Source organism: Neomonachus schauinslandi, chromosome 10 (genome assembly GCF_002201575.2).
Source record: "Neomonachus schauinslandi chromosome 10, ASM220157v2, whole genome shotgun sequence".
Taxonomy (NCBI): Eukaryota; Metazoa; Chordata; class Mammalia; order Carnivora; family Phocidae; genus Neomonachus; species Neomonachus schauinslandi.
The window spans coordinates 104258866-104285330 of NC_058412.1; the positions used below are offsets into that span (position 1 = coordinate 104258866).

General features: G+C 37.6%; 1 protein-coding gene across 1 annotated transcript in view; it reads right to left on the reverse strand.

Moving 5' to 3' along the window:
• The window catches only part of PLCB1 (phospholipase C beta 1), a 679194-nt gene that overhangs the window by 115978 nt on the left and 536751 nt on the right, over window positions 1-26465 (reverse strand). The window contains exons 19-23 of the mRNA XM_021688914.1: window positions 21939-22093; window positions 18271-18435; window positions 16571-16670; window positions 15769-15873; window positions 14624-14733 (exon numbers count right to left, since the gene is read on the reverse strand). Of these exons, the coding sequence (XP_021544589.1) occupies window positions 14624-14733; window positions 15769-15873; window positions 16571-16670; window positions 18271-18435; window positions 21939-22093 (635 nt within the window). The remainder of the gene's footprint in view (window positions 1-14623; window positions 14734-15768; window positions 15874-16570; window positions 16671-18270; window positions 18436-21938; window positions 22094-26465) is intronic.

Genomic DNA, 26465 nt, shown 5'->3' on the forward strand with positions numbered 1-26465 from the left:
GCCCCGATTTGTACACTTTTCAATGCCCATGCCCCTTTGTAGTGCCCTCCCACATGGATATAACCATGTGATTTGCTTTGGTCAAATGAGACAGTAGCAAATTTGCTGCAAGTGGAAGATTGAAAAGGTATTTGCGGGCGCCTGGGTGGCTCAGTTGGTTAAGCGACTGCCTTCGGCTCAGGTCATGATCCTGGAGTCCCGGGATCGAGTCCCGCATCGGGCTCCCTGCTCAGCAGGGAGTCTGCTTCTCCCTCTGACCCTCCTCCCTCTCATGCTCTCTGTCTCTCATTCTCTCTGTCTCAAATAAATAAATAAAATCTTTAAAAAAAAAAAAAAAGAAAAGGTATTTGCAAATTTTCCCTCTCTTTCTCAGACCCCTGCTACAACTGTGGAGGATGAGACACCATATGGAGGAGAGCTGGGTCATCTAGGCAAGGATCTCCTAGACCAGCCAGGCCCAGCTGACCACAAACACATGAGTTTTTGTTATGCAGCAGTAGCTAACTGGTACAGTGGTTTCAAGCACAGATTTTGGAGTCAAACTTACCTGGGGTCACAATCTGGCCTTGCCACTTATTTTAAAGATTTATTTATTTATTTAAGAGAGAGGGTGGGGGATAAGCAGGAGGAACAGAGGGACAGGGAGAAAAAAATCTCAAGCAGACTCTGTGCTAAGCACAGAGCTCAATGCGGGGCTCGATCTCACAAACCTGAGATCACAATCTGAGCCAAAACCAAGAGTCAGATGCTCAATGGACTGCACCAGCCCGGCACCCCTGGCCTTGCCACTTGTTAGCAGTGTAGTATTGGGCAAGTCACTTACTTCTCTGCCTCAATTTCCTCATCTTTATAGATGAAGATGTGTCTGTACTGGGTATCATAATATTACGTACACTGTAAGGTTGTTTAAAGGATCAAATAAGTTAATAGTTATAAAATGCTTAGAATAGTTCCTGGCACAGAGTGAATAGATATGTCTAAAATAAATAAAGCTTTTAAGTTTGTACAATACTACCAGTAAATAATAATAATAAGTGCACTGGAATTTATGAAATCTCTACTCCATTCCTTCCAGCAGCTAGTCCACTGTGTTCTATATAGAATAAACATTAATAAATGTTTGTTGAATAAGTAATAATAAATTACTAAATTATTAAATTACTAAATTAAATTACTAAAAATAAAAATAAATAAAATAATTGCTTCAGTAGTCATCACATACCATTGCAATGATGCATTTCAATTCTGAAATGCCCCACAACACTTTTCTTAGAATTGCCATCCAAGTTCATGGCAGACATTACTGAAAATGGCTATCCCAATATTCTACTTGGTAGTACATAAAAAATATATATTAGGAAATAGCTAGAAGTCATTTGGAGCCCAACCTTGTGATATTTTGTCATGTAATTACAGACAGCAGAAGGTCATATGAAAACATTTTTATAAAATGTAAGATGAGAATGATTGTCACAAGTGGCTTTGACTCTGTCCCCCAAAAGCATCGTTAAAACACGAGTTCCAAAACTGCTTCCCGTGATGGCAGAACTTATTTCAATTCAACAAATCACCCCAACTTATCTACCATGGCCTGCTCATGGCTAGTGGTATTGAAGTGCAAGTGATGAGCCCTGGGACGCGTGGCTGGGAATGAAGTGGGGAAGGCAGGAACCTAAAGGGGGAAATGAGCCAGCCTACAGAACTCACCATGGTAGAACACTGCTTTTTGAAAAAAATGGCTACTCTGCTTGCATTATTAAGTTACATCCTTCAGGAAAATTCTCCCTAGAAGCATTATGCCAAAGGGAGGGATTGCATATTTTTTGTTCACCAAAAAATTGCAAAGTCGGGGTGCCTGGTTGGCTCAGTTAGAGGGGCATGTGACTCTTGATCTTGGGTTGTGAGTTCGAGCCCCACATTGGGGGTAGAGATTACTTAAATAAATAAAACTTAAAAAAAAATTGTAAACTGGAGGCATGGGGTCCAAACACAGTGCATGGAAATGTTTTCTTTGGCTCACCCAAGTTTGCCAAAGATTTTAATGAAGGAGATTTTATGTTAATAAAACGAATTTCTTACTTTTTTTTTTTAAGATTTTATTTATTTATTTGACAGGGAGAGACACAGCGAGAGAGGGAACACAAGCAGGGGGAGTGGGAGAGGGGGAAGCAGGCTCCCCGCTGAGCAGGAAGCCCGATGCGGGGCTCAACCCGAGGACCCTGAGATCACGACCTGAGCCGAAAGGCAGACGCTTAAAGACTGAGCCACCCAGGCGCCCCATTTCTTACTTTTCTTGAAAAATCAGATCGGCAATGCTGGGCCCGCATTCCCCACGCTGGGCTAGAATGGAGTGGTTTCTACCCCTCTTAGGATGGTTCCCTCTTTACTCATTTAGGCTTTACCTGTCTCACTCCTGCAGGCATTTGGGTTTGTGGGACACTTGAGAAGAAATATCATAGATGTTTGGCCACAAAATTCATAAAGGAGATGCATGTACATTGCACAGGATGGACTGAAGTAAAGGGAATGTGGGGAAGGGTCCTGGGACATCAGCAGGACCTGGTCCTCTGGGTAAAATAAGGTAAGAGAAAGCTTCCCAGCCTTCCCAGCCTCCCAGCCTGCAGTCACCAAACTCAGCTGCCTGGGACACGGGAGGAGGGTACTCCTGTTCCATGGGCATCCGACCTTCCCCATCTATATCCAGGCAGGTTTCTGGAACCATGTGGGAGATAAATCACATTTTTTCCCAATGTGACAGCGGGCTAAAATTAGCCCTCTGGAGAAAGGGTAAAAGAAAATTCTGAGGGAGGAAAAAAGAGGTGATAGCAGGCCAGCTTTCATGAAGGCAATAGTATGCGGTTTTTTTGGCAACCAAACTTAGTGTCTTGGAGGTATCAGGCTGGAAGTGTGTTCAAAATGAATCCAGCAAGCCTATTTTCTCCTTGTATCAGGTTTGCAGACATTCCATGTAGTTGTACGCCCTTGGGAAGCCAAGTTCAATCATCAACTTGAGTCAGGTTGAAGGAAAAATAAATCTCTGCTTATAAGGTTATGCAAGACAAAGCCCTACATCCCAGAAACTGACATAATGTATCAATTCAGAGAGATTTTTTTTTTTTAAGGCCGATAAATGTTGAATAAGCATGCAGGCAAACACGTTACAGTTATAACTGATGATAAAGAGACCACCAAGGTTTGGCGCTGGATTTTGAGATAAGCTTCCTGTCTCCAGGAAGGTGGATTGCACCGCAGAACTCCAGGGGGCGCCATTCACACCGTACAGTCTTTTCAAGATTGTATTTTTATGTAATCTCTGTACCCAGCGTGGGGCTTGAACCCACAACCCCGAGGTCAAGAGTCGCACACCCCACCGACTGGGCCAGCCAGGCGCCCCTCAGACTGTACATGAATAGGCTGTTAATGGAAAGGATGGAAATGAACAAACTGACCAGACTTAACGCAACAGGGCAAAGCGGGGCCATGGCCAGAGTTGGAGTGGGAGCTCCTGGAAAGGGGCGGCTGCCACTCAGCTTCAGCCTATTATTGCCCAGGCTTCGGGAAAAGGGGAAAACGAATTTTGTGTGTGCGTATGTGTGAACGCTCCTAATTTTAAATCACTGAGGCCAAACAAGCACATCTTCAGACCACATTTGGCCCAGAAGCTGCCGATCTGTACGCTCTGCTCGGAGGAGCAGGGTTTGTCTACAATTCGGAGACTGTGTCAGGGTGAGCGCCCCGGCAATGGTGGCGCGAGACGGGCATGCTGGGAAATGCAGTGGGCCAAGTGAGCGGCAGCCCGCCACGCCCCACCTCCTCGCCCCAGGGGCCCGACGAAGGTGGAGAACAAAGGGCGGGTGAGGAGGACTGAATGCTGGACTAAGGAATCTGGGGGCTCCTCCACAGTTTTTTTGTTTTTGCTTTTTTTTGTTTTTTGTTTTTTGTTTTTGCTTGATACTTGTCAGGTGTCTCTTATGATATTCCGGAAACAAATTTTATTTATTAATTTAGTAAGAATCTATGATGGCAAATATATCAGACTGATGTTTAAAATACTATGTTAACCAAGGGCAGTAGGTACAAATTCTAATCAACTGTTCCCTCATGGAGAGTGCTTATAGAAGCAGCTGTAGATCAGCGAGTGCTCGATGTTGTTAGACACACCAACCTCATGGCAGCCTATGTGGGCTGCCTGCTCAACTCCACCATAAAGCAAAGAAATCCAAGGTGTTATTACAGGTCTTTACTAGGGGCGCCTGGGTGGCTTAGTTGGTTAAGCATCTGCCTTTGGCTCAGGTCATGATCCCAGGGTCCCTGCTCAGCGGGGAGTCTGCTTCTCCCTCTCCCCCTCTGTGCTCTCTTTTTCTCTCTCTCTCAAATAAATGGATAAATAAATCTTTAAAAAAAGGTCTTTACTAAAGACTTTATTAAAAGTCATATAACTTGCTAGAGGCCACCCACTTAACAGCAGGATTGGTGTTCGAATATGTGTTAGAATCTAAAGTCTGAATTTCACTGCTGCCCTACTCCACTCTGAATTCTATGCTAATAGCAACTTTTAAGGAACCACAAAGGTAACTTAATTTGCAGCTGAAATTTAGAGATGTATAAATGTGAACATCATTCTCAAAAAGTTTACTCTGTTACACTAAAAAGGCATTCATGTCTAAAAAGCTAAATGAGTTAAATAGAACAGCTAAACACAAGAACTGAGAAACAAAAAATGCCTATAGTAGTAATACAATACTAGAATGAAAGGTTTTGACATCATCACTGAGAGGTTGAATAATTCCCCTTTATAGATATGTGAACTGAAATGCAAAAACCAAATTCCTTGTCCTGATCAAAAGAATCAGTGGGGATCAACCCCTGTGGCTTTATTTCTGCCTAGCCTTTCCCCAAATATTCTTTTTTATGAGTTTAAATAAAATAAGCATGAAATACTTTCATGTTTTACTGGAAATTGCGATAGAAACAAAAGAACAAGAAATTTCAGTTTTCTCAATTTAATGGAGAGCTTCCTGGGATCCAATTAAATAAATTACAAGGAAAGAAGTTTCAGAAGATAGTATGTTAGTTGCACTAGATTTTGCTTAGTTGGGTGGAGAAAATTGTGCAGAATGAACTACAGCAGTAGGTGCCTGCCCTCTAGTGGCCAAATGGAAGCATTACAATATTTTTCCTTCAAAACATGGGATAACGGACTTGTTAAAACCAAGATTTTATTTAAAAAAAATTTATATCCTTCCTCTTTTCAAAACGAACAGAAGTGACTGTAAATTATAACACAAGTGGATTAGTAAGAGGATTACTGGGAAGGCCGTTTTCTTTTACAAGTTTTGCAGAAGGAGGTGATGCCATTTGGCACACCAGTTGAAAAGATTTCCATCCAGCGCATTGAAAATTTGGATCTGACAATCAAGCAATAGAAAACTAGGATTTGGGGAATTTATTTGAAAGGGTAATATAGTAAGTAAGGGGTCTTTCAAATACCAAATATTTATTGTACTATTGGAGGTGTTGGGTCATGCTGTCCTGCCTGAATCACGTAAGAAGTATAATCCCTTCCATGTAGTGGTTAGGATGACAGCATCTTGATTCAGATACCAGATGAGTAAGGGGCAGGGCCATCAGCTTTTACTGAATATCAAGGGCAAGTCTTATAATGTCATCATGTAGAAATCCAGTCCATTCAGGACAGATGTGGGCTTTTCCCTCAAGATAGAACTTCCTCAACCATACATACAATTGGTACCTTGAATTCATATTACCTGGATGAAATTAAATAATGTATCTACTGCACATGTCTAAGGAATTAAAAACATTTCTAAAAACCTCCCGATGTATGTATTCTGAAGCATTTCAGGATGAAGTATACTAATATTTGCAACCTACTTTGAAATGCATTAAAAAATAAGATAGAATAATGAATAGATAGAGGGATGGATGAATATAGATATGATAAAGCAAATGCATCAAAATTTAAATTGTGGAATCCAGGTGATTGATATATAGATGTTCATTATACAATTCTTTCAACATTTGGCTACGTTTGAAAATTTTTATAATAAATGATGGCAAAACTATATTGTGAAGAATCTACCAGAGTGAGTTAGAAGCAGAAGACAGCTTTAAGGAGCTGAATAAATTCATCTGTTGACTTCAGTTTTTGTCATATCTGTGATCACATAAAAAGTCATCAGCATTCACATGGTATCTTTGTTGAAACATTTGTAACAGCTGTTCACATGTATATGCATGAATTTTTATTAATGTTAGTCTCTTCCTCCAGATTGTAAGGCCTACGAGAGCATCTGATTTTTTTCATCATTTTATATAATTAATATATGTTATTAATAATACATGTTATATATTATTATATATTATATATAATTAATAATATGTTACATATATTACATATAATATATATAGTATATAATGCTCAGCATGGTGACTGACAAAGTTGTGTTCAAAAATTTTTTAATTGAATGAATAAATGAAGAAATCTGCATTTTGTTTTCAGCTCACATATAATCACTACATACACTGTCAATGACAAGGTCCTGAAACTAAAGAACCACCTTATGCTACCATAAGAAAACAATTTTTTTTGAATGAATGAATCAGTGAGTGAATGAAGATGCTGCTCTTGTCTGCAGAGAATCTGCATGTAATTCAGAATTATGGCAGTTTATTTAGAAAGAGATTAAAGGGAGACACAATTTTATATATGTTACATATATTATCATTCCTGCCCATTTTAATTTATTAGAAATATTTAATACAGTCGCCAAAGAAATCAGAAGAAATGAACTCTTTATAGTTGGGCAGAAATCATGAATTTTTCTTTTTAAAATGAATGTAGACCATACAAGGAATTTTTGTGATGTCCTTTTACAAAATAAAAATTGCGTGGACACTTCACTACTCAAGCCACCTGCATTGTTCTGGGCCAGGAAATCAGAGACGCCAACAGTTGGTTTTAAAAGCCACATACTGTTTCACAGAATGGATGCAATACCATGTATTCTGGATGGACAGCTAACCTTCTTTCTACTTTTTGCACCTACAGAGAACAATGCTTGTACAAACATCCTTGTATATCTATCTTCAAGTACTGGGTTTTTGTTTTTGTTTTTTTTTTTTCCTGTAAGAATAGGAAAAGGCAGGGATGTTGTATAATGGGAAGGAAGATTTTACAAAACAAGCAAAAGGGAAAACCACTCACCATATAATGCTACAAATGAAAATGTTATCTATAAAGTGACCACATATGAGAAAAAAAATGAATATGCATATTTGAATAAAGATGAAAAGGAATATCAATAAACAAAGCATTTACTTGAAAAAAAAAAAAAAAGATTGTAGACCAACCACCCTTAACATTCATCTTGTGGGAATGTATCTTTTGGATTAAGCCAAATCACTCGGCAGAGACTACGGTCAATCACTCACAAAACAGATTCTGGACAATTCCCTGAGAAGAGAGTTTCTCTTGGAGCCCTACTGGGGTCCTGTGATAAAGCTGACATTTTAGAGTGGATGGAATAATGGCTTTTTAATTCCACATGGGGAGCGTCCCAAGTGAGACACAGATGTAGGACTCCACAGCATTGGTTCTCAACGTGTGGTCCCTTCACCAGCAGCATCAACATCACTAACAAACTCATCAGAAATGCAAATTCACCCCAGACCTACTCAGTCAGAAACTCTCAGGGCGAGGCCAGCAATCTGTGCTTTAAGAGGTGATCCAGGTGATTCTGATAGATGCTTAAGTCTGAGGGCCTTGCTACTCAGAATCTGTTCCTATAGGTCAGTAGCTGCAGCATTGCTTGGAAGCTCCTTCGAAATGCAGAATTTTGTGCTCTGCTTCAGAACAATGAAATCTGAATCTGCATTGTAACAAGATCCCCAGGTGATCTGTATGCACAGTAAAATTTAAGAAGCCTTACTCTAGACAGTGAAAAACTGTCATTGAGAGTCACACTTTTACAGTCCCTATGGTAGGGGCCTGGCATGGACTACAATATTCAAATTTCTGGCTGTAGTGCTGTTTTGGGCAGATGAACCCAAAGCTCCTTATTTGAATCCACTGAAATTTGAAAAATTGATATGGAGGAATTTGTAAAAGCAGTGAGACTGAACCAATTCTTGAGTAGTGTCAACTCAAATTCATATATGGTCTTCCCTTGAGAACTCATTTAAAAAGACTCTAGTTCCATTTTTTGCTTGCCGATATTAGGCAAGTCAATCCACCATGATAAGCAACTATTCCCTCTTTTAAAAATGGGGATTATGTGTTGTCTAGTTAGGGCTTAGTTTTTTCCAGGGCACCCAATAAAATGCCTTGTAAACTCCAGAGCTGTATATAGAAATAAAGGGGTAGTGTCATTATTAAAAGGCCATCTCCAAAAAGGCAAATTTTCTCTTCCTACTCTATTGGATGCTTTAAAGTTCAGGGATTGTGAGAAACTATTGTTTCTATAAGTTGGTATTTTGCTAAATTATTATTTGAGGAGCAAGATTTTCATTTAAAGAGAATCCAAAATGACCAGGAAACCTCATTTTTGATTTTAGCGCCAAGTTCTTGAACCATGGATGAGGCATCAAGCTTCTGTCTTAGAAATAGATTAAATGACACCCAATGTTTCTCTGAAGTTAAACACAGTAACCTTATGAGTTGTACCACCTTGAATTTTTGTGGTTGTTATCCTCCTGGTGAAATCCACACTAGATCCTATAAACCCTTTTTCTTTTCAAATAATCAAATCCCATCAAAGATGCCTACAGTGCCATACGCTGAATAAGGAAATAAATTATTTTGGATACATTCCAGCTCACTTATAAGAACACATGAGTCTGACAACTTAAAAAGTAGGCCTCTTGGAATTAATGAAAATATGGTATTACTAAACAGCTTTCCCTTTCAATGTCAAAGTGATATGAAGACCACTAACACACCTTTGCTGTGTAATACACACACAGATGATACAGGGAACTCTTCAGAACAGAAATTTTGGCCTTGAGGGTTGAGTAAGGTTTGGGGTATCAAGTTCTCTGTCTTATATCATAACTTTCTCCAAGGGTGGACATGAACACTTAGTGAATGAATGTGGCCTTAGAAGTTTTTGAGTTGGGGGAACTGAATTTTGGCCAGAAGCCAGGGTACAAACTAATTAAATGGAACCCACATATATAAATCTCACTATTAAAGAACAATGTAAAATCTTGTAATATAAAGGGGGAGAATCCTGACATTTGATTCAACAAAAAATTCAATTCAAAGGTTGCTACTACCATTTAAAGTAAAGGTCTTAATATTCTGTGCTTAATTATCCAGGCAACAAGCTATAGAGGACAGAAAGAGGAATGAAGCTTAGTCCTTGTTAACGGTTACCAGAAAACTGCAGTTTTGTTATTGAGGTAGTACAATGGGGTGGAGTGTATACCCTTGCTACTCAAAGTATGCTCCGTGGAATGGCATTATCCCATCACCTGGGGCTTGTGAGAGATGCTGAGCCTCTCCCCACCCCAGACATGCTGACTCAGGATGCCCTGGTCTGCACATCAGACTTATAGAAATGCTATATGGAGCATTCCTGGAGCTAGATGGCTTGAATTTCAACGCCGACTCTGCTCCTTACTGGTTGTGTGACACTGGCTGAGAAATCGAATCTCCCGGTACTCAGTTTCCTCATCTGCTAAATGGGAATAATCATAGTAACCAAGACATACGGATATTTTAAGATGTAAGTGTGTTAATACATGAAAGGGCTCAGAACAGTGCCAGGTATGTAGTATGCGCTCAGTAAAATGCTTCTGCATTCCCCAACATGCTAAAGCAAGTCATGCTCAAATGCTGCATGTGGACATTAAAGATGTCACATAATATTTTGTATTCAATACATTGGATATTTACTTTTTTCTCTTTACAGGTGTATTTTAAAAATAGAAAATCAGGAGTGTTACTGGTGTCTCATTAGGCATTTCTATAACCACATGAAAACATTAGGATTGTGAAACCATTTTTAAAAATTAATATTTTTAAAAGAAAAATATATATGCATCTACTTGCTAGAAGGACATACATCAAAAATGTTAACAGTATCTCCAAGATTACTGAGGGCCTTTTTTTTTTGGTGGTTTATTATGTTTAAAAATTTTTTATGTACCTTTTTTTAAATAATGAAATTGCTATAACTATTATAAAGCCTTTGTTATAATTCAGATTAGGCAACTTTCTACAATTTTACTAACCCAGTGTCCTGAATGACAACTTTAAAAGACATAAAATAAACCCAGCAACTAAAATCTCTATTATTCTTTAACTTACGTAAATATGTTGGATTTATATATAGATATCTATCTATCTTTTCACATGATCTGAATCAAACATCTAGTGTTCAAAGCATGGGGAAATTTTCAACTTGCCTAGTTATTTGGTTTGCAAATTACTCTATGAAGATAATTTATTAAAGTATTAAAAATCTGAGGATATTTTGCAGTCCAATGAAGTCTTTAATTTTCAAATAGAAATGACCTTTATAACTACCAAGTTAAAAGGATTATACTAAAAAAGTCTTCGCTGCTAAAATAGTGTCTCCAGTGCCTGCCATGTCCTAGATAGAATTTTCTTTTGAGAAAACCACAGCTACTTATTTTCAGTGGCCTCATTCAAACAAACTTACATCATTACAAGACAAGATAAAGGGCACACTGGTGTTCAAAGGTGTGGAATGACTTTTCCTTCCTAGAGTTACATGGTAAGGGCAAATGATTTTTTTTTCTTGAGTTTTAAAAATGAGGTCATTTAGGGTTTTGACATTTCAAAGTAAAAAAAAAAATTATATTTTCGGGAGCCTGGGTGGCTCAGTTGGTTAAGCAGCTATCTTCAGCTCAGGTCATGATCCCAGGGTTCTGGGATTGAGCCCCACATAGGGCTCCTTGCTCAGCAGGGAGTCTGCTTCTCCCCTGCCTGCCATTCCCCCTGCTTGTGCTTGCTCTCTCCCTCTCTGTCAAATAAATAAATAAAATCTTTAAAAAAAATCATATTTTCTCTGTTGGACCATTTGGAATCTATGGGATTCCATGCCTCTAAAATGATTTCTAAAACTGAAAATGTCTAAATATCCTCTAAATTTAACGAATATTATGCATTTACTGAAAATCCTTTCTGATCACCACTGCTAGAGGAGAAACAAAAATAAAGTTGACCTAAAATGCTTCTTCTGTATTTTTATATCCATTAGCGTTGCATTCTCTCTAAATAGATTTTTGATATGTGATGTTTGGTGCAAAGATAAGGCTTTGAACAGATGGTAGTGTGACAGGATCCCTGACATCTTGAAGGCCCTAGGTCTCCCGTTCCTTAGAGTGACATTTTTTTTGCAATCACGAGAAAAATGGTCTCTCTGGTGTACCATGAGTAAAATACCCCATTAGGAGAATTTTTATCTCAATTGCTGTACTATATAAGCAGAAATTGGCGGTGTCTTGAAATGTTCTCTCCAATTGAGGGTTCACTCCTTGGAGAACCTGGCTAATGAATGTGTAGAAATTGATGATAGAAAATGCATTGTTTCTAAATAGTGACAATACATGCAATTTCACTTGAAAATGCCTTCTTTGAACTTCTATTTCCTAGAAAATAAAACACATCCAGTTGATTAAAGAGATATTATTAAGGATTATTTCTATCTACATGAACTATCTTTACCTTGAATTATATTTTATTACATATGTTAGTGAGCTAAAGCAGGTAGAAGAGAAAAGAGTTTCAGAGCTTCTGTTAGATTTCTAAGGAGAGCCTCTAATTACATATTGGTGTCTATATGAGCAAAATGAGAAATTCACTGAATTTTCTCCTCTTAATCTTTTTGAAGGCCATTGGAAAGAAAAAGTGCTATGATCTCTAAAGAACCACCAGAATTAAAGATGTAACTGCTGTCAAACATTTAAATTCTGGTTCCCAAACAAAAAATTCAGAAAGGGCATTTGTTCTTGATTTTCAGCATAAAACAGCAACTGTTCAGCCTTACGTTCCCTATAAGCAGAATTCAACATGGCGGTGGTTGAGTGCGTGATTTACCGAGAATAGGAGGAAACTGCAGGAAGGTGAGGAAAGCAGGGTAAGACCGGGAAAGAGGATTAAGTTGAAATGTGGTCTCAGCCTGGAGTCCAGGCTCAGCCTGATCCCATGGGGGCTCAGGAGTGTGAATTGTAATACAGAAGTTGCCCACCCAGAAGCAAGGGACCTGGGCTCTTATTCTCCTGGATCTTTCAGTCACTCAGCATGGGTCACCCCCTTCCGAGAATAATCTACCAGACATCTCCAGCAAAGTAGCTCCTATCAGCCCAGGCCAGTCCTCTGGAAAAGTCTGCAGCCATGAGCCGTCTGCAGCCCACACCTGCAGCAGTCCTGTGGCCGTGGGTGAAGCAGCACTAAAATGAAGGTCTGAGGGCGCCTGGGTGGCTCAGTTGGTTAAGCACCTGCCTTCGGCTCAGATCATGATCCCAGGGTCCTAGGATCCAGCCCTGAGTCGGTCTCACTGTTCAGTGGGGAGTTTGCTTCTCCTTCTGCCCCTCACCCTGCTCGTGCTCTCTCTCACTCTCCTTCTCAAATAAATAAATAAAATCTTTTTAAAAGTTATAAATATAAAGAAGGTCTGGGTAGGACACCAATAGCATCTGCTTGGAGCGTGGGAAGACCCCTCCTTCTGTGAGCCCCACACAAGCAGTGAGTGCTTGGACTAAGCCCTCAAAATTCACGCAGGGGGCCTAGGTGTTTCTCATTTGTTTTTTTCCCCTCTGCAGATGCTAAGCATAGATGTTAGAGGCACAGATGACTTTGGAAGTATATTCATGTCTGCTGTTAGGCATAATTTTCTGGCAATGTAAAAATTTCCTATAACCTTATTTATTGCATACCACAAAAAGCATTATTTATGAAACTTACCAGTCTAACTTTAAATTTCACTCTCTACTGGTCCTATGGGATATGATGCTGGCAGTGTAAATAAGAGCCTGGAAAATGTTACTCTTATGTTGAATGTTTTTCTTTCCTTTCATTTTTTTCTCATGTTCAATTAGCTCAACATATCTTAGATCAAAAATTTCTAAAATTCTATGCAAAAAAAGAAGGAAATAATCATAGATGTGCTCAAAAATGTATTTACATATGTTCACTGAAGATCTGTTTAAAAGAGTGGAGTATTTCAAATATCCAATATTAGGGGATTGGAAAAATAAACTATGGTATGGCTATATGATAGAAAACCATGAAGTCATTAAAGGGTATGTCATAGAAGAGTATTTAATGACATGGAAAATATTTGCAGTAAGTGAAAATAAAAGGTTAAAACACAGAGAATATTATCCCATTTTATGAAAAATAATAATTGTGCATAAAAAGACTAGCTTTGTATACACTCATATTTACAGTGTTATGTCTGAGTGGCTTAGGGGTTTGAATTCTAGGTAGTATCTTTGGGATTTTTCTTTTCTTCTATTTAGTTTAAAAATTTTCCATGATAAACCTAGATTTCTTTTGGAATAAGAAAAAAGTTATTTAATAAATTATATCAACTTGGGTCACCTGGGTGGCTTAGTTGGTTAAGCATCTGACTCTTGGTTTTGGCTCAGGTCATGATCTTGGGGTCGTGGGATCAGGCCCCGCATTGGGCTCCACACTCAGTGGGGAGTCTGCTTCTCCCTCTCCCTCTGCCCCTCCCCCCTGCTTGCATGCTCGCTCTCTCTCTCAAACAAATAAATAAATCTTAAAAAAATAAATTTTATCAACTTTTATGGACTTGCTATTAGTTATAGTTATCCAAACAATTTTTAAAATTTCCCCCCCATTCTGATAGTTCTCCATTTTTTCTCATCTTTCTCCATGAATTTATCTTCAGAATATTCAATGAAGTTTGAAAATAGCTTATTTCTTTCACTGTTTTTAATATTGGTGTTACCTCCAATCATTAAACTATATTTCACTTTTTTGAAAACTAAAGGACTGCGAGTCTACATAGAAGCTTTATATTTTTAAATTTTACTTCTAATATTTCCAGTCCCTTCCTTGATTACTCTTTGCATTGTGACATCTTATTTAGAAAAAATACACCAATTATTTGGGAATATGTATTATAATATATTAAGTATACAATGTAATAATAGTAGTAAACATTTTATGGCTCATACTACACATTAGGTATTTGTATTAAGGACTTTATGTATTCTAAGAAGTCACAAAGCACTTTGAAAATCCTGCACTTTAGATTAAAGAAAAAAAATACTAAATACATGATGATTATCTTCTTTTCTAAGTGCTTTAGTCACCTTTAATTAATATGAAATCAGTTAGAAACTTTCACCTGAAATGGCCAGATGTGGACTGTTCAATGCAGGCACAAAATAAGATGCTGGTGTGGGCACGGAATACCAGAAGAGGATGAAATATGAAAAATTCAGTCAATCATATAGATGTTTTATGAGACAATGTTGAGCTCCATCAAAGAGTTTTTCCAATGTGTTACTTTCTTCTCATGAGGTATGATGTTACATAGGCAAAGCCAGCCACTGGGTGTGGAAATCATGCTTAATACCACATAAGATTAGAACACTCGCTCACCTCTTTCTTTACTTCTTCTTCATCTTCCAGTGTCAATGCAGCCAATTGTTTAGCTCTTTGCTCCATCAGATTCACATATCGTATTGGATTTGACAAAGCTTCAATCACATCTAAATAAGGAAGAGACATTTTAGATCAAAGGTCCTGGATATATTGATTATCCATCATCCATTCATACATCCATCCATCCAACCAACTAACCATTTATCCATCCATCCATTCATCCATCCATGCATTCACTCATCATCTATCTACTCACCCACCCATCCACCGAGTCATCATCCATCTTCCACTCTTCCATCTACCATGTAACTATCCACTCATCCATCCAACATTTTGGAAATGGACAAGTCAGGACCCTTTGCTTCAACCTCAGGAAGACAGAACTCAAGGGAATTCAGCTCTGACAGCCAAACTGGATAGGCTCCAACACAAGATACCTCAATATTACCTAGTTTTCAGTTTATTTTGAGGGGCCCATCCATTCCAACAATGGCCCACACACTTGTCCTATTTGGCCCAAATGGTGTTTCATAAATGAAGGAAAATATCTCACATAAAAAGCCTGCTTTCCAGACTGTTGAAACAACCCAAAGACTTGGCAATATGAGTATCATTCACACATGATACTGTCTATCTGGAGTGAGTTATGGCTGCCATCTTTGGATAGGCACGTGCTCCAAGTTTGCCATAGTCTCCACCACTCCCCAATACCTTATAATCAGGCCACTTAACACCATGAGTATTTAAATTTATGATTCCTGGTTGACATTGTCACAAGTTAATTCCTCTAAACTTAGGATTTCACCAATGAAAAGGATCTGGCTTCTAAAACTGGCTGAAGATAAAGCCATTGTACAGACCTAGATACACTGCTGTAGTACCAAGTAGCATGGGTTAGAAATTGCTGGATCCATAAGAATAATACTACTAGTAGATAAATATGCTTAATATTTTATTGGGACTTAAATGAAATTAAAATCTATTCACAAAGGCTTGAGCAATTTAATCAACATGCGCACATAAATAGAAGTGATTCTGAGGCCAGAATTTCCTGCCTATTTTTGGTCCAATTTTCCTTCCACTAAACCACAGAAATAAGGATGGCCCCAGATAGAAACATCCCCTTGACTTAGGTTGTTTACCTGCATATGTATCTGGGACATAGTCTTTCACCTCTATGTAGACAAAGACAGCTGGGAGCATCAGAGGCTGGTTCCTCTCATTCCTCAGACAGATGTAGTGATAGCCTATAGGGTGACATTAATACTGTGTATCACATATTTTCTTCACAATATTAGTTACAACACAGGAACATCTATGCGATGGAAGTGTTTATTTTAGGTGACTTTGGATGACAAACAGGTCACTTCTTATTTTCATCACATGGTTTTACGTGAAATTATTTTTCTCATCAGACAGGAAAACAATGTTGATTCTGATTATTTTCCTTTTCAATCACGTTTTTCCCCACAAAAGAGAATCTAAAATTGTATGTCAGAGACTGAATTCTTGGTCCAAATTCTTCCCCTGTATGTGATTTCTTGACTTGGGGCTTAGCCATATGCTTTGCTTTAGACAACAGGATGTTAAGGTTGTGGTGCAAACAGAGGATTCAAATGCACTTGCAGAGTCGGGCTTGCCCTTATATGCATTCCAGGGGGCGGCCATAAATGTCCATATTGTGGGTGCCACTGCTCCTTCCTCCCAGAAGCCTGAATGAGCGCACGGGGAACAGACCTAGCTCCAGCCCTCAGCCTAAAGCACAGCTGCACAGCTGATCCCAGCCAAACCCTGCCAACCCACAGACTTGTGAGCATAAAGATAGAGCACTTGTTATAAACCACTGAGTTTTCAGACAGCTTCCTAAATCACCCTTGAACAATCACATAAGGCGGTGATGGTTTTCTTGACAGCTTTGATAGTTTCTTACCACACTGTCCATACCTGGCCGAATTGCCTGTACTGGCAAGATCCGGTGACCGATGAATTTACCTCCTTCTTCATAAACTGCTATCCTCAAACAGGCCAGAGAAGGAAGAACCACCTAGAGGGAAATGCAGGATACAAGTGGTTACAAGAAGGAGCAACTCCAGGAAAAAATTAGGAAGGTAATCTTCAATATGGAAATGACAAACATTTAAATATAAAGTTAGTAGTCTTACCACTATTTGAGCCTTTACACTTACATTTTCTTTTTTCTTTTTCTTTGAGGGAGAGAGAGAGTGGGCAAGCATGAGCAGGGAGGGGAGGGCGAGGAGGGGCAGAGGGAGAGGTAGAGAGGAAGGAGGCTCCATACCCAGCATGGAGCTCCATATGGGGCTCATTCCCATGACCCAAGATTATGACCTGAGCTGAAATCAAGAGTTGGATGCTTAACAGACTGCACCAGCTAGGAGCCCCTACTCTTATATTTTCAAAGCAAATTACTTTTATACTTTCAAAGCAAAAGCAAACATGCAAAAATAGAGGTTGCAGAACAGCTTTCAAAATGAGATTGCTTTATAAATAATTCCCAAATTAGCAACAAGTAATTGCTCATCTTTTCCCCCCACAACGTAAAAAATGTGTGGAGAACATGAGGCTAACTGTATCCTTAAAAATTTAATTTTCGTAACAAGAGCAAGCTAACATTTGTTGGCTATTTTCAAAGTGCCAGACATTTTATTAATGTTTTCAGTGTATTGGGGAATACTTATTAATAATTCTTTGAAATAGACACTACCATTAAATCTGATCAACACATTAAAGATGGTGGGAGCACAGAGACCTTTAACACAGATATTCTCTTTGCAGGAGACAACCTTTCTAGATCTTTTGGCCAGATAAAAGCAAAGGGTATGGTAAGATAGTTTATTCCACTTTCTACTAGACTATTGTCTTCCTTTGTGTGACAAGCATGTGTGTAGAAGATTTGTTTTTTTGGTGAAGACAGACAGAAGGCCCATTCAAATGGAAAGGTTTTAACTCTATCAGACAGAATCCAGACAAGATAGAATGACCAGCTGCCAGAGGCGAGAGGTTATAGGAAGTTTAATTAATATTCTTTTTTTAGGATGTATGGGCTTCCTTCTCTCTGCTACCATATTATTCCCTACTTTTCACTTTACTTCATTTCAGTTACGATGAAAATATATCATTTACCACTTGTATTATGAGGGGATATGAGTCAATTTATATGTTTTCTGGTCTTCCAGATGAGGTATACTAGAATTAAGTGCTTCACAACACAATTCTGAAAATCCAAACAAGTGATTCACAGAGATCCTGAACAGATTTTAAGATAGCCCCCAAAGTGCTATTGCTTTATAAATGTGTAAATTCCGGGGCACCTGGGTGGCTCAGTCGTTAAGCGTCTGCCTTCTGCTCAGGTCAGGATCCCAGGGTCCTGGGATCGAGCCCCGCATCGGGCTCCCTGCTCAGCGGGAGGCCTGCTTCTCCCTCTCTCACTCCCCCTGCTTGTGTTCCCTCTCTCGCTGTGTCTCTCTCTGTCAAATAAATAAATAAAATCTTTAAAAAAAATAAAAAATAAAAAATAAATGTGTAAATTCCCAAATTAGCAACAAATAATTCCTCCTGTAATTTTTTTTCTGAGTGAAACACCTAGAATATGCAGTTACATCTCATATCAAGGATATGAGACCTACCTTTTTGAACACAATGGGCTCTTCTTCCCAGACAGGATTTACAGCATTTCCTTGTGATGTTTTGGTCTTAAATGCCTTCCTCCTCGTGTCCACAGGCAAACCAAACATATCCACTTCCACGTAAGTCCCGACTTTCTTATCAGAAAGAAACTGACCTGATATAATCTAGAAAATAATAAAAAAGGAACTCTTGAAAATGAGTAAGTGATATAAGAGAATACTTTAGGGAGGTACAAATGCTGGTTGAATCATAGCCAAAATGAAATAGAGGCAAGAGGACAAATAAAATTGCTCTTTTGGTTAAAAAATTGATAGAGGCACATTGAAAATGCTGAGGTTAGAAGGAGTCAGTTAGTAAGACAAAATTGTATAGGAGGAAATAAATGAACAAATACCAAAAGTTTGATGAGATTATCTTTTTGTACTTGAGATACATCTGTTAAATGTTGAAAATTGATCTTAGAGCCAACCGAATATAAAGGTTTTTCTAATACTTAAAGATGTTACAAGAGAAAAAAATTCTCATTTTAGCAGGATTGTAAATTAAGTTAAAAGGTTAACAGTACAAATTTAAAACATAACAAAGTAGAAACTCTAGCATTTAAAAAGTTTCCTTTTGTTCATAAAATTCAACTTGAAGAAGTGGTTGTAACACTATGTTATTCAATTCTTGGAGTTGTTATACTTTTATTTTTTTATTTTTATAGTTTTAAGTAGGCTCCAAGGCAGGGCTTGAACTCACAACCCTGAGATCAAGACCTGAACTGAGATCAAGAGTCAGACACTGAACTGACTGAGCCACCCAGGTGCCCCCAGAGTTGTTATACTTTAAATAAAAAGCTACAATGATAATAAAAACAAAACCCAAACATCGACTTTAAACCATCAAACACAGTTTATCATCACTCTTAACCCCAACCTGTTAGCCGTCCACACAATTATGGGTATCCTTGCTTAGCTATAAAATTTATGGATATTGTAGAGTTCAAAGAGTTTTAAAATCACATATCCTGGTGGCTAGGAGCTTTCTGATCTCAAGTCCGTGAAAGGGGACAGAATTATCAAGACTGTGGTGGGGCCAGAAGTGGGACATGATGTCAGCCTGTGAATGGCCCTCAAGGGCTCAGCGAGGCCAATGAGCTATTTGCTGATGTGGTTAGAAATTCCAAACCAGTTAGAGAGAAAAACGAGGAAGAGGCTGTCTGAATTTGCCCCCAGGATAGCTCATTTCTTCTGAATGTTCTCTTTAGCCTGAGTGCCTGGGACCTGCCAGCAATGATCTCTATTTAATTTGAGGTTCTAAGGGAGAACAACTTAGCAGACATTTTATATGTGTGAAACTTCCAAGCTTGTGAGTCACACTGGGAAATCAGATGCACCAAGGATTCCGTGCACTTAAGGTGTTTGGTTAAAGCAGAGGTTCTTGGGGAACCACTTGGGTGGCTCAGTCGGTTAAGCATCTGCCTTCAGCTCAGGTCATGATCCCAGGGGCCTGGGATGGAGCCCCGCGTTGGGCTCCCTGCTTGGCGGAGAGTCTCCTTCTCCCTTTCTCTCTCCCTCTGCTTCTCCCTCTGCCTCTCCCCTCTGCTTGTGCTCGAGCTCTCTCTCTCTCTCTCTCTCTCAAATAAATAAATAAATAAAATCTTAAAAAAAAATAAAGCAGAGGTTTTTAACTAAATTAATGACCTTCAATGTTCCCATCAGGAGAATAGGATGGTGGAACATCTTTTGGGCACCCAAGTCCATTCTGACGCTAGGAAGACTAGGTCAGAAGGTCAAAACAAAGGCACCACTGGAGGGACACGAGCTGCCTCTTGGCTCTGGCCATCATGTGAAAGGCAGGACGGGACAGCAGCCTGGCCTGTCTGTTCTGAGGACACTGACCCCTCAACAGCCATGGCTCCATTCTGGACTCAGGCAGCACCTCATGTCTGTTTGGGTCTCAACTGTTTCCCCTCAACTCACTTTCCTGTTTCTATGTCATCATCTTCTAACTACTTACACCTTCATGGTAGAATTTTTAAAAATATTTTAAAAAAATTATTTATTTATTTATTTGAGAGATTGACAGAGTGGGGAGGAGCAGAGGAAAAGGGACACACAGGCTCCCCGCTCAGCACGGAGCCCAACGCGGGGCTAAATCTCATGACCCTGAGATCATGACCTGAGCTGAAACCAAGAGTCAGACACTTAAATGACTGAGCCACCCAGGCGCCCCGAATTTAAAAAAAATAAATAAATAAGCAAGCACACATGCACAAAACAAGATGAACTGGCACACAAGAACAAAATTATTAGTTTGATCCAACTATAACAACAATTGACAAGGGTTCTAAAAATAATATTTTGTCAGTGTCGTGATACTTAAGAGTTTATCTTAATCAAACTCGGCAGGAATGAAACATCCTTTGCTGAAAAGAATTTCCTAAAATAAACATAATCTCGAAGCTCTAATTCTGCCAACTCCACTCTTCAGATACATGGCATGAAATAATTTCAAAAGATATAATTTTGAGACACTTCACTGAAATTTTATTTTTAATCTTTGGTGTCAAGTGACATAAATTTTAAAGTAAAAATGGGCTCAACAAGCTTAGGGTAGATAGAAATTAGCGAAACTTTTTTTTTTTTTTTTTTTTTACATAGTCTTTCATATGCCTTTGGTTTAAGGTCAGTCTGAAAATTGCATTTATATCCAATACAAAACGTTTCTTAGTTCCACAGTTACCCAACTAAACAGGAAAGAAAGGAAACTTTATTTTATTTTATATTTTTAAAAGATTTTATTTAATTATTTGACAGAGAGAGAGATAGTGAGAGCAGGAACACAAGCAGGGGGAGTGGGAGAGGGAGAAGCAGGCTTCCCGCTGAGCAGGGAGCCTGATGCAGGGCTCAATCCCAGGACCCTGAGATCATGACCTGAGCCGAAGGCAGACGCTTAACGACTGAGCCACCCTGGCACCCCAAGAAAGGAAACTTTAAAGAAGTAAATGAAACAGCCACAACAACCAAGAGCTTATAGAATTTACATAAAAAGCTCCTATGAAATGATTTTTCATTCATAGCACAAAATATTTTCTTACAGCTAAAAAAATTATATGATGTAACATCAATTTCAAAGACTGCAGAAATAATTTTGAATTAATATTTTAAGGTCAGATGTATGTTTAATGAAGCAATTCTTTTACTTAATATCACTACTCTGTGTTTTAAGTCCCTGAATACTGATAGATTTTCAAAACAGTAACTTGGGAACTTTTATTCAATAGTTAACAATTAATTGAGAGAATACCTTTTTTTCTCTAGTTTTGCTCAGGGTGGCTATTTTTCTAGAACTAAATGGAGAAATAAAAGACCAGAAGATTTCTCCAACATAGGTCACTGATATTTGTACCAAAAGAAAAGACCAACCATGGTGACTCTTCAAGTTGGTTTATTGATTTAGGGTCCAATTTTTATCCTATTAAAGAATAGGACTTAGTCCCTTTATCTCATGCATATGGCCTCTGAAACTTATAATTCAGATTTGGTCCTTAAAGGAAAAATGCATGAAGAAGATGGAGATATTGCTAGCTCTAAATTTTTGATGACTAAACTACTTCTTTATGCAAAATAGGTACTGTTTGAGACTTTTGTTGGGGACAGTTTTGTAATAGAGAGGTACGTACCTTGACAGATAAAGTATTGGCTACTATCCCATCCACGATGCCTTCGGTGAATGGATCAAAATGCTTGTCAGGTCTCCTCATGAACTCTGGCTTTAATCTGTAGCCACTTTTCCCATTGTATTCGTACATCCCCATATTTATTTGCATAGCCAGGTCTGAATATTAAAAACACAACCCTTATTGTGACAATATTTGTGTTTAGAGCAACAAAGTAAGATTGTATTACAGTCCATTTTTACTCCCCTATTTAAAAATAAACAAATATTATTATTATTCATTGAATGAATATTTATTTAGAATAAATATTTATTCATTGTAGAAATTTAGGAAACACAGATAAGAAAAAAAAGTCAAGCTGTCATCTCCAAATCTAGAGATAAACCGCTGCCAACTGGTTGGTGTATATTCTGTTTTTCTCCTTCAAATATGTTTTGAACATGTAGTATATCCATTTCACTAAGTATTTGCTTTAATTTTAACAGCTGTACAAATTCTTCATTACCTATAATGGCTTGATGAATACCATTGTCATGAAATCTTTGAAGCCATCATTAATGGCATTATTAGGAGTGACATTTCTAGGTCAAAAGATGTGTTCCAGGAAAAAGATGTGTACTTTTTGATAAGTCTTGCCAAAATGCCCTTCAGAAACCTCATGCCACTTTAAACCTCTCATCCATGCTTCTGAGCCTTCCCCACACCTCACCAACCTTGAACGCTAGAATTCTTTTTTTAATTTATAGGAGAAAAGGATTTCTTTTTTTAAATTTGCATTTCTTTTGTTACTTACCACCTACATATAATTACACATTGACTCCTTTCTAATGGACAAAACTTAACTGCCAAAGTTTTCCTAAGGCTCAGTCAGCGGTATGAAACGGATGTCCACACTAATTGCAATTGGTAAGGTTTTTTAAAAAAAATTTAAAGTCATAGTGAATCTGGGAAGCTGTTCTAGGTTGTTCTAGATTGTCTGAATCATGACTCATCTCTGCTTAGGTGGATAATAGCAAAGTGACCGTAGAATTATTTCAGTTCCAAGTAACCAATCATTTTTAGAGCAGGGAAAATAAGTGAAATTTTATCTGTCAACTTATTAAGCTACGGTAACTATGATACCACAGTTGGACAAAATACTAAAATAAGAAAGTGACCGACTTAACATACTTGAAAAAATGGACACCAAAAGCCTAAAAAATTACAATAGCAAATCGTATGTTCTAAAAAATAACACACAACAAGGAAGTAGAGTTTATCCCAGGAACACAAGGACAATTACATATTAGGAGATCTATTTACTCACAAAAGAAGAAATGAATATATGCTCATCCCAACAAATTTCAAATAGACATTTAATAACATGGACATAAATTCCTAAAGCACTGTTAGTCAATTAGGACAGTTGCATAGAGTAGTCCCCACTTCTCCATGGGAGATGTGTTCCAAGACCCCCCCAGTGGATGTCTGAAACCACGGATAATACCAAACTCTACATATACTATGTTTTTTTCCTATACACACATAGCTATGATAAAGTTTAACTTATAAATTAGGCATGATAAGAGATTGACAACAACAACTAATAATCAAATAGAACAATTATAACAATATACTGTAATAAAGGTTTTGTGAATGTAGTCTCTCTCTTTCAAGATATCTTACTGTACTGCACTCATCCTTTTTGTGATGATGAGGTGATGAAATGCCTACGGGATGAGATGAAGTGAAGTAAATGACGTAGGCATTGTGACATAGCATTCGGCTACTTTTGACCTTCTGACAAGTCAGAAGAAAGAGCATCTGCTTCTAGACCCCCTTTGACCATGGGTAACTGAAACCACAGAAAGTGAAGCCACAGATAAGAAGGGCTATTGTACTCCTTTAGTGTGTGAAAGAGTATCTGTCTCAGTCACAGTCAATATCTACTCAGTGAAATTCCTCTTAGTGTCAGGATGAAGAGAAAGCTGCCCACCCTTAATACTATTATTTAATATTGTTCTAGAATGGTCAGTTCAAAGCACTAGGAAGGGAAAAAACATAGATGTGATTAAATTGTTGTGAGTGTGTGTCTACCTGAAAAACCCAATAGAAGCTACTAGCAAAATGGGCTATTATGAGAGCTTGGGAGGATGATTATGAAACATTTGTTCATAAAATAAATATACAAATATCAGTATCCAGGAACAATTTGCTAAAAATATAATGTTTAAAAAAAAAAAAGGTTTTCATCTAAAGAAACTAGACCACAGATGAAGATGTGTGATTTTGCTGAAGGATATAATGTAAGAACTTTTAAGGTGAAGAGAAAAACATTCTTTCTGTGATAAGAAAACTAAAAATTAAAAGGTGTTGGTTTTCTTCAAATTTCCTCAAATTATAAATTTAATGTGATTTTAAACAAAATAATTTTTCCAGTGGGGAGAGGGAAACACAATATAACAAACTAATGTAAATTTAATGTGATTTTATTCAAAATCCCATTTCTTTCTCAGTGGGGGAGATGGAAATAATAATAAGTAAATTAAATTCATTTGGAATAGGAGTCCCACTGGCAATAGCAAGAAATGACTAAAAACTAATAGCCATGAAGGAGAATTTCCACTTCCAGGTATTAGATCATATTATTAAACATTACAATCATAACGGAGCTATTGGCTCCAGGAAGGCAGACAAATTTATTAATAGAGGAGAATATAACTGGAAGAAAATGGACCCAAATTAACCACACTAAAAAAGGCTGCATCTATTAAGCTGTAATTTCAGTTTAGTGTAAAAAGGATTTATCTCTTCCTGAGATTATGTATCACAATTAAATTTGGGTGGTTGAAAGGGTCAAATTCAAATAAAGAAACCATGAGAGAAACAGAAGTAATTATGGAGCTAATCCTGGGATGGAGAGCCTGTAATAATAAAAATAAACCAAGACTCCATAAAATAAAACATTAATCAGCCCAATCTCATCTGTTTCACAAAATATGACAACATGCCCATTATATAAAAAGTGCTGTTATAAGTGGACAGGAAAATTGACAATAGTCCTAAATATGCACTTCATAAAAGCAGAAATATAAAAATCAAAATCTATATTTAAAATGTTCAACCTCAATAATAATCAAAGAAATAAAATTAAAGCAACAATGAGATAATATTTTGTCTAGAATATTATTATTACTATTATTTAATGGTAATACTTAACCAAGATCTCAACTGAGAGGGAACACTTCATATCATACATTGCTGATGGAGGAGAAATCCAGTGTAACTTTTTTTTTTTTTTGACTTGTTAAAGGTACAGATTTTTTCAAATCATTTAATTTTTTTCATCATGATAAGTGTCCTCTTAATCCCCATCAACCTATTTCACCCATCCCCCACATGTCTCCCCTCTGGTGACATCAGTTTGCTCTCTATGGTTAAGAGTCTGTTTCTTGGTTTGTCTCTCTCTCTTTTTTCTTTGCTCATTGGTTTTGTTTCTTAAATTCCACATATGAGTGAGATCATATGGCATTTGTCTTTCTCTGACTGATTTATTTCACTTAGCATTATACTCTCTAGCTCCGTTCATGTAGTTGCAAATGACAAGATTTCATTCTTTGTATGGTTGAATAATATATATATATATATACACCACATCTTCTTTATCCTTTCATCTGTTGATGGATACTCGGGCTGCTTCCATAATTTGGCTACTGTAAATAATGCTGCAATAAACATAGGGCTGCATGTATCCCTTTGAATTAGTGTTTTTTTTATTTTTCGGGTAAATAACCAACATTTTTGTTGGACAATTTGGCATATTGCATGAAGGTTTTTAAAATGTTCACATCTTTTAACAGAGTAATTCTATTTTAGGAACTCTTCCAACATTAGGACATAGACTTGACAATTTATATTCAAGATGTTCTCTGAGCATTATAGTAGAAAAAAAATTCCCTAATGTCCAGTGATAGGAAATGGGTTTTAGTGAATTGTGAAATGTGCTTAATATACAGTTATTAAAATTCATGTTTCTGTATAGCACTTAAATATATATAAATATATACGTACATACACATTTTTTTAAATTTTATTATGTTAATCACCATACATTACATCATTAGTTTTTGATGTAGTGTTCCATGATTCATTGTTTGCGTATAACACCCAGTGTTCCATTCAATATGTGCTCTCTTTGATACCCATCACCAGGCTAACCCATCCCCCCACCCCCTCCCCACTAGAACCCTCAGTTTGTTTCTCAGAGTCCATAGTTTCTCATGGTTTGTCTCCCCCTCCAATTTCCCCCCTTCATTTTTCCCTTCCTACTATCTTTTTTTTTAATACATTTTTAAACAAGGAATTAAATTTAAAAGCCTGTATATACATAACCAAAAAACCTTATGGATTACAAAGCCAAAAAGTTAACTGTGTTGACTTTCTGAATGGTAGTGTTCCTGGCAGTTTTATTTTTTTCTTTACACTTTTCTGAATTTTCCAAATTTTCTACAATATATACATATTAATTTTTAAATTTTTTTAAAAGATTTT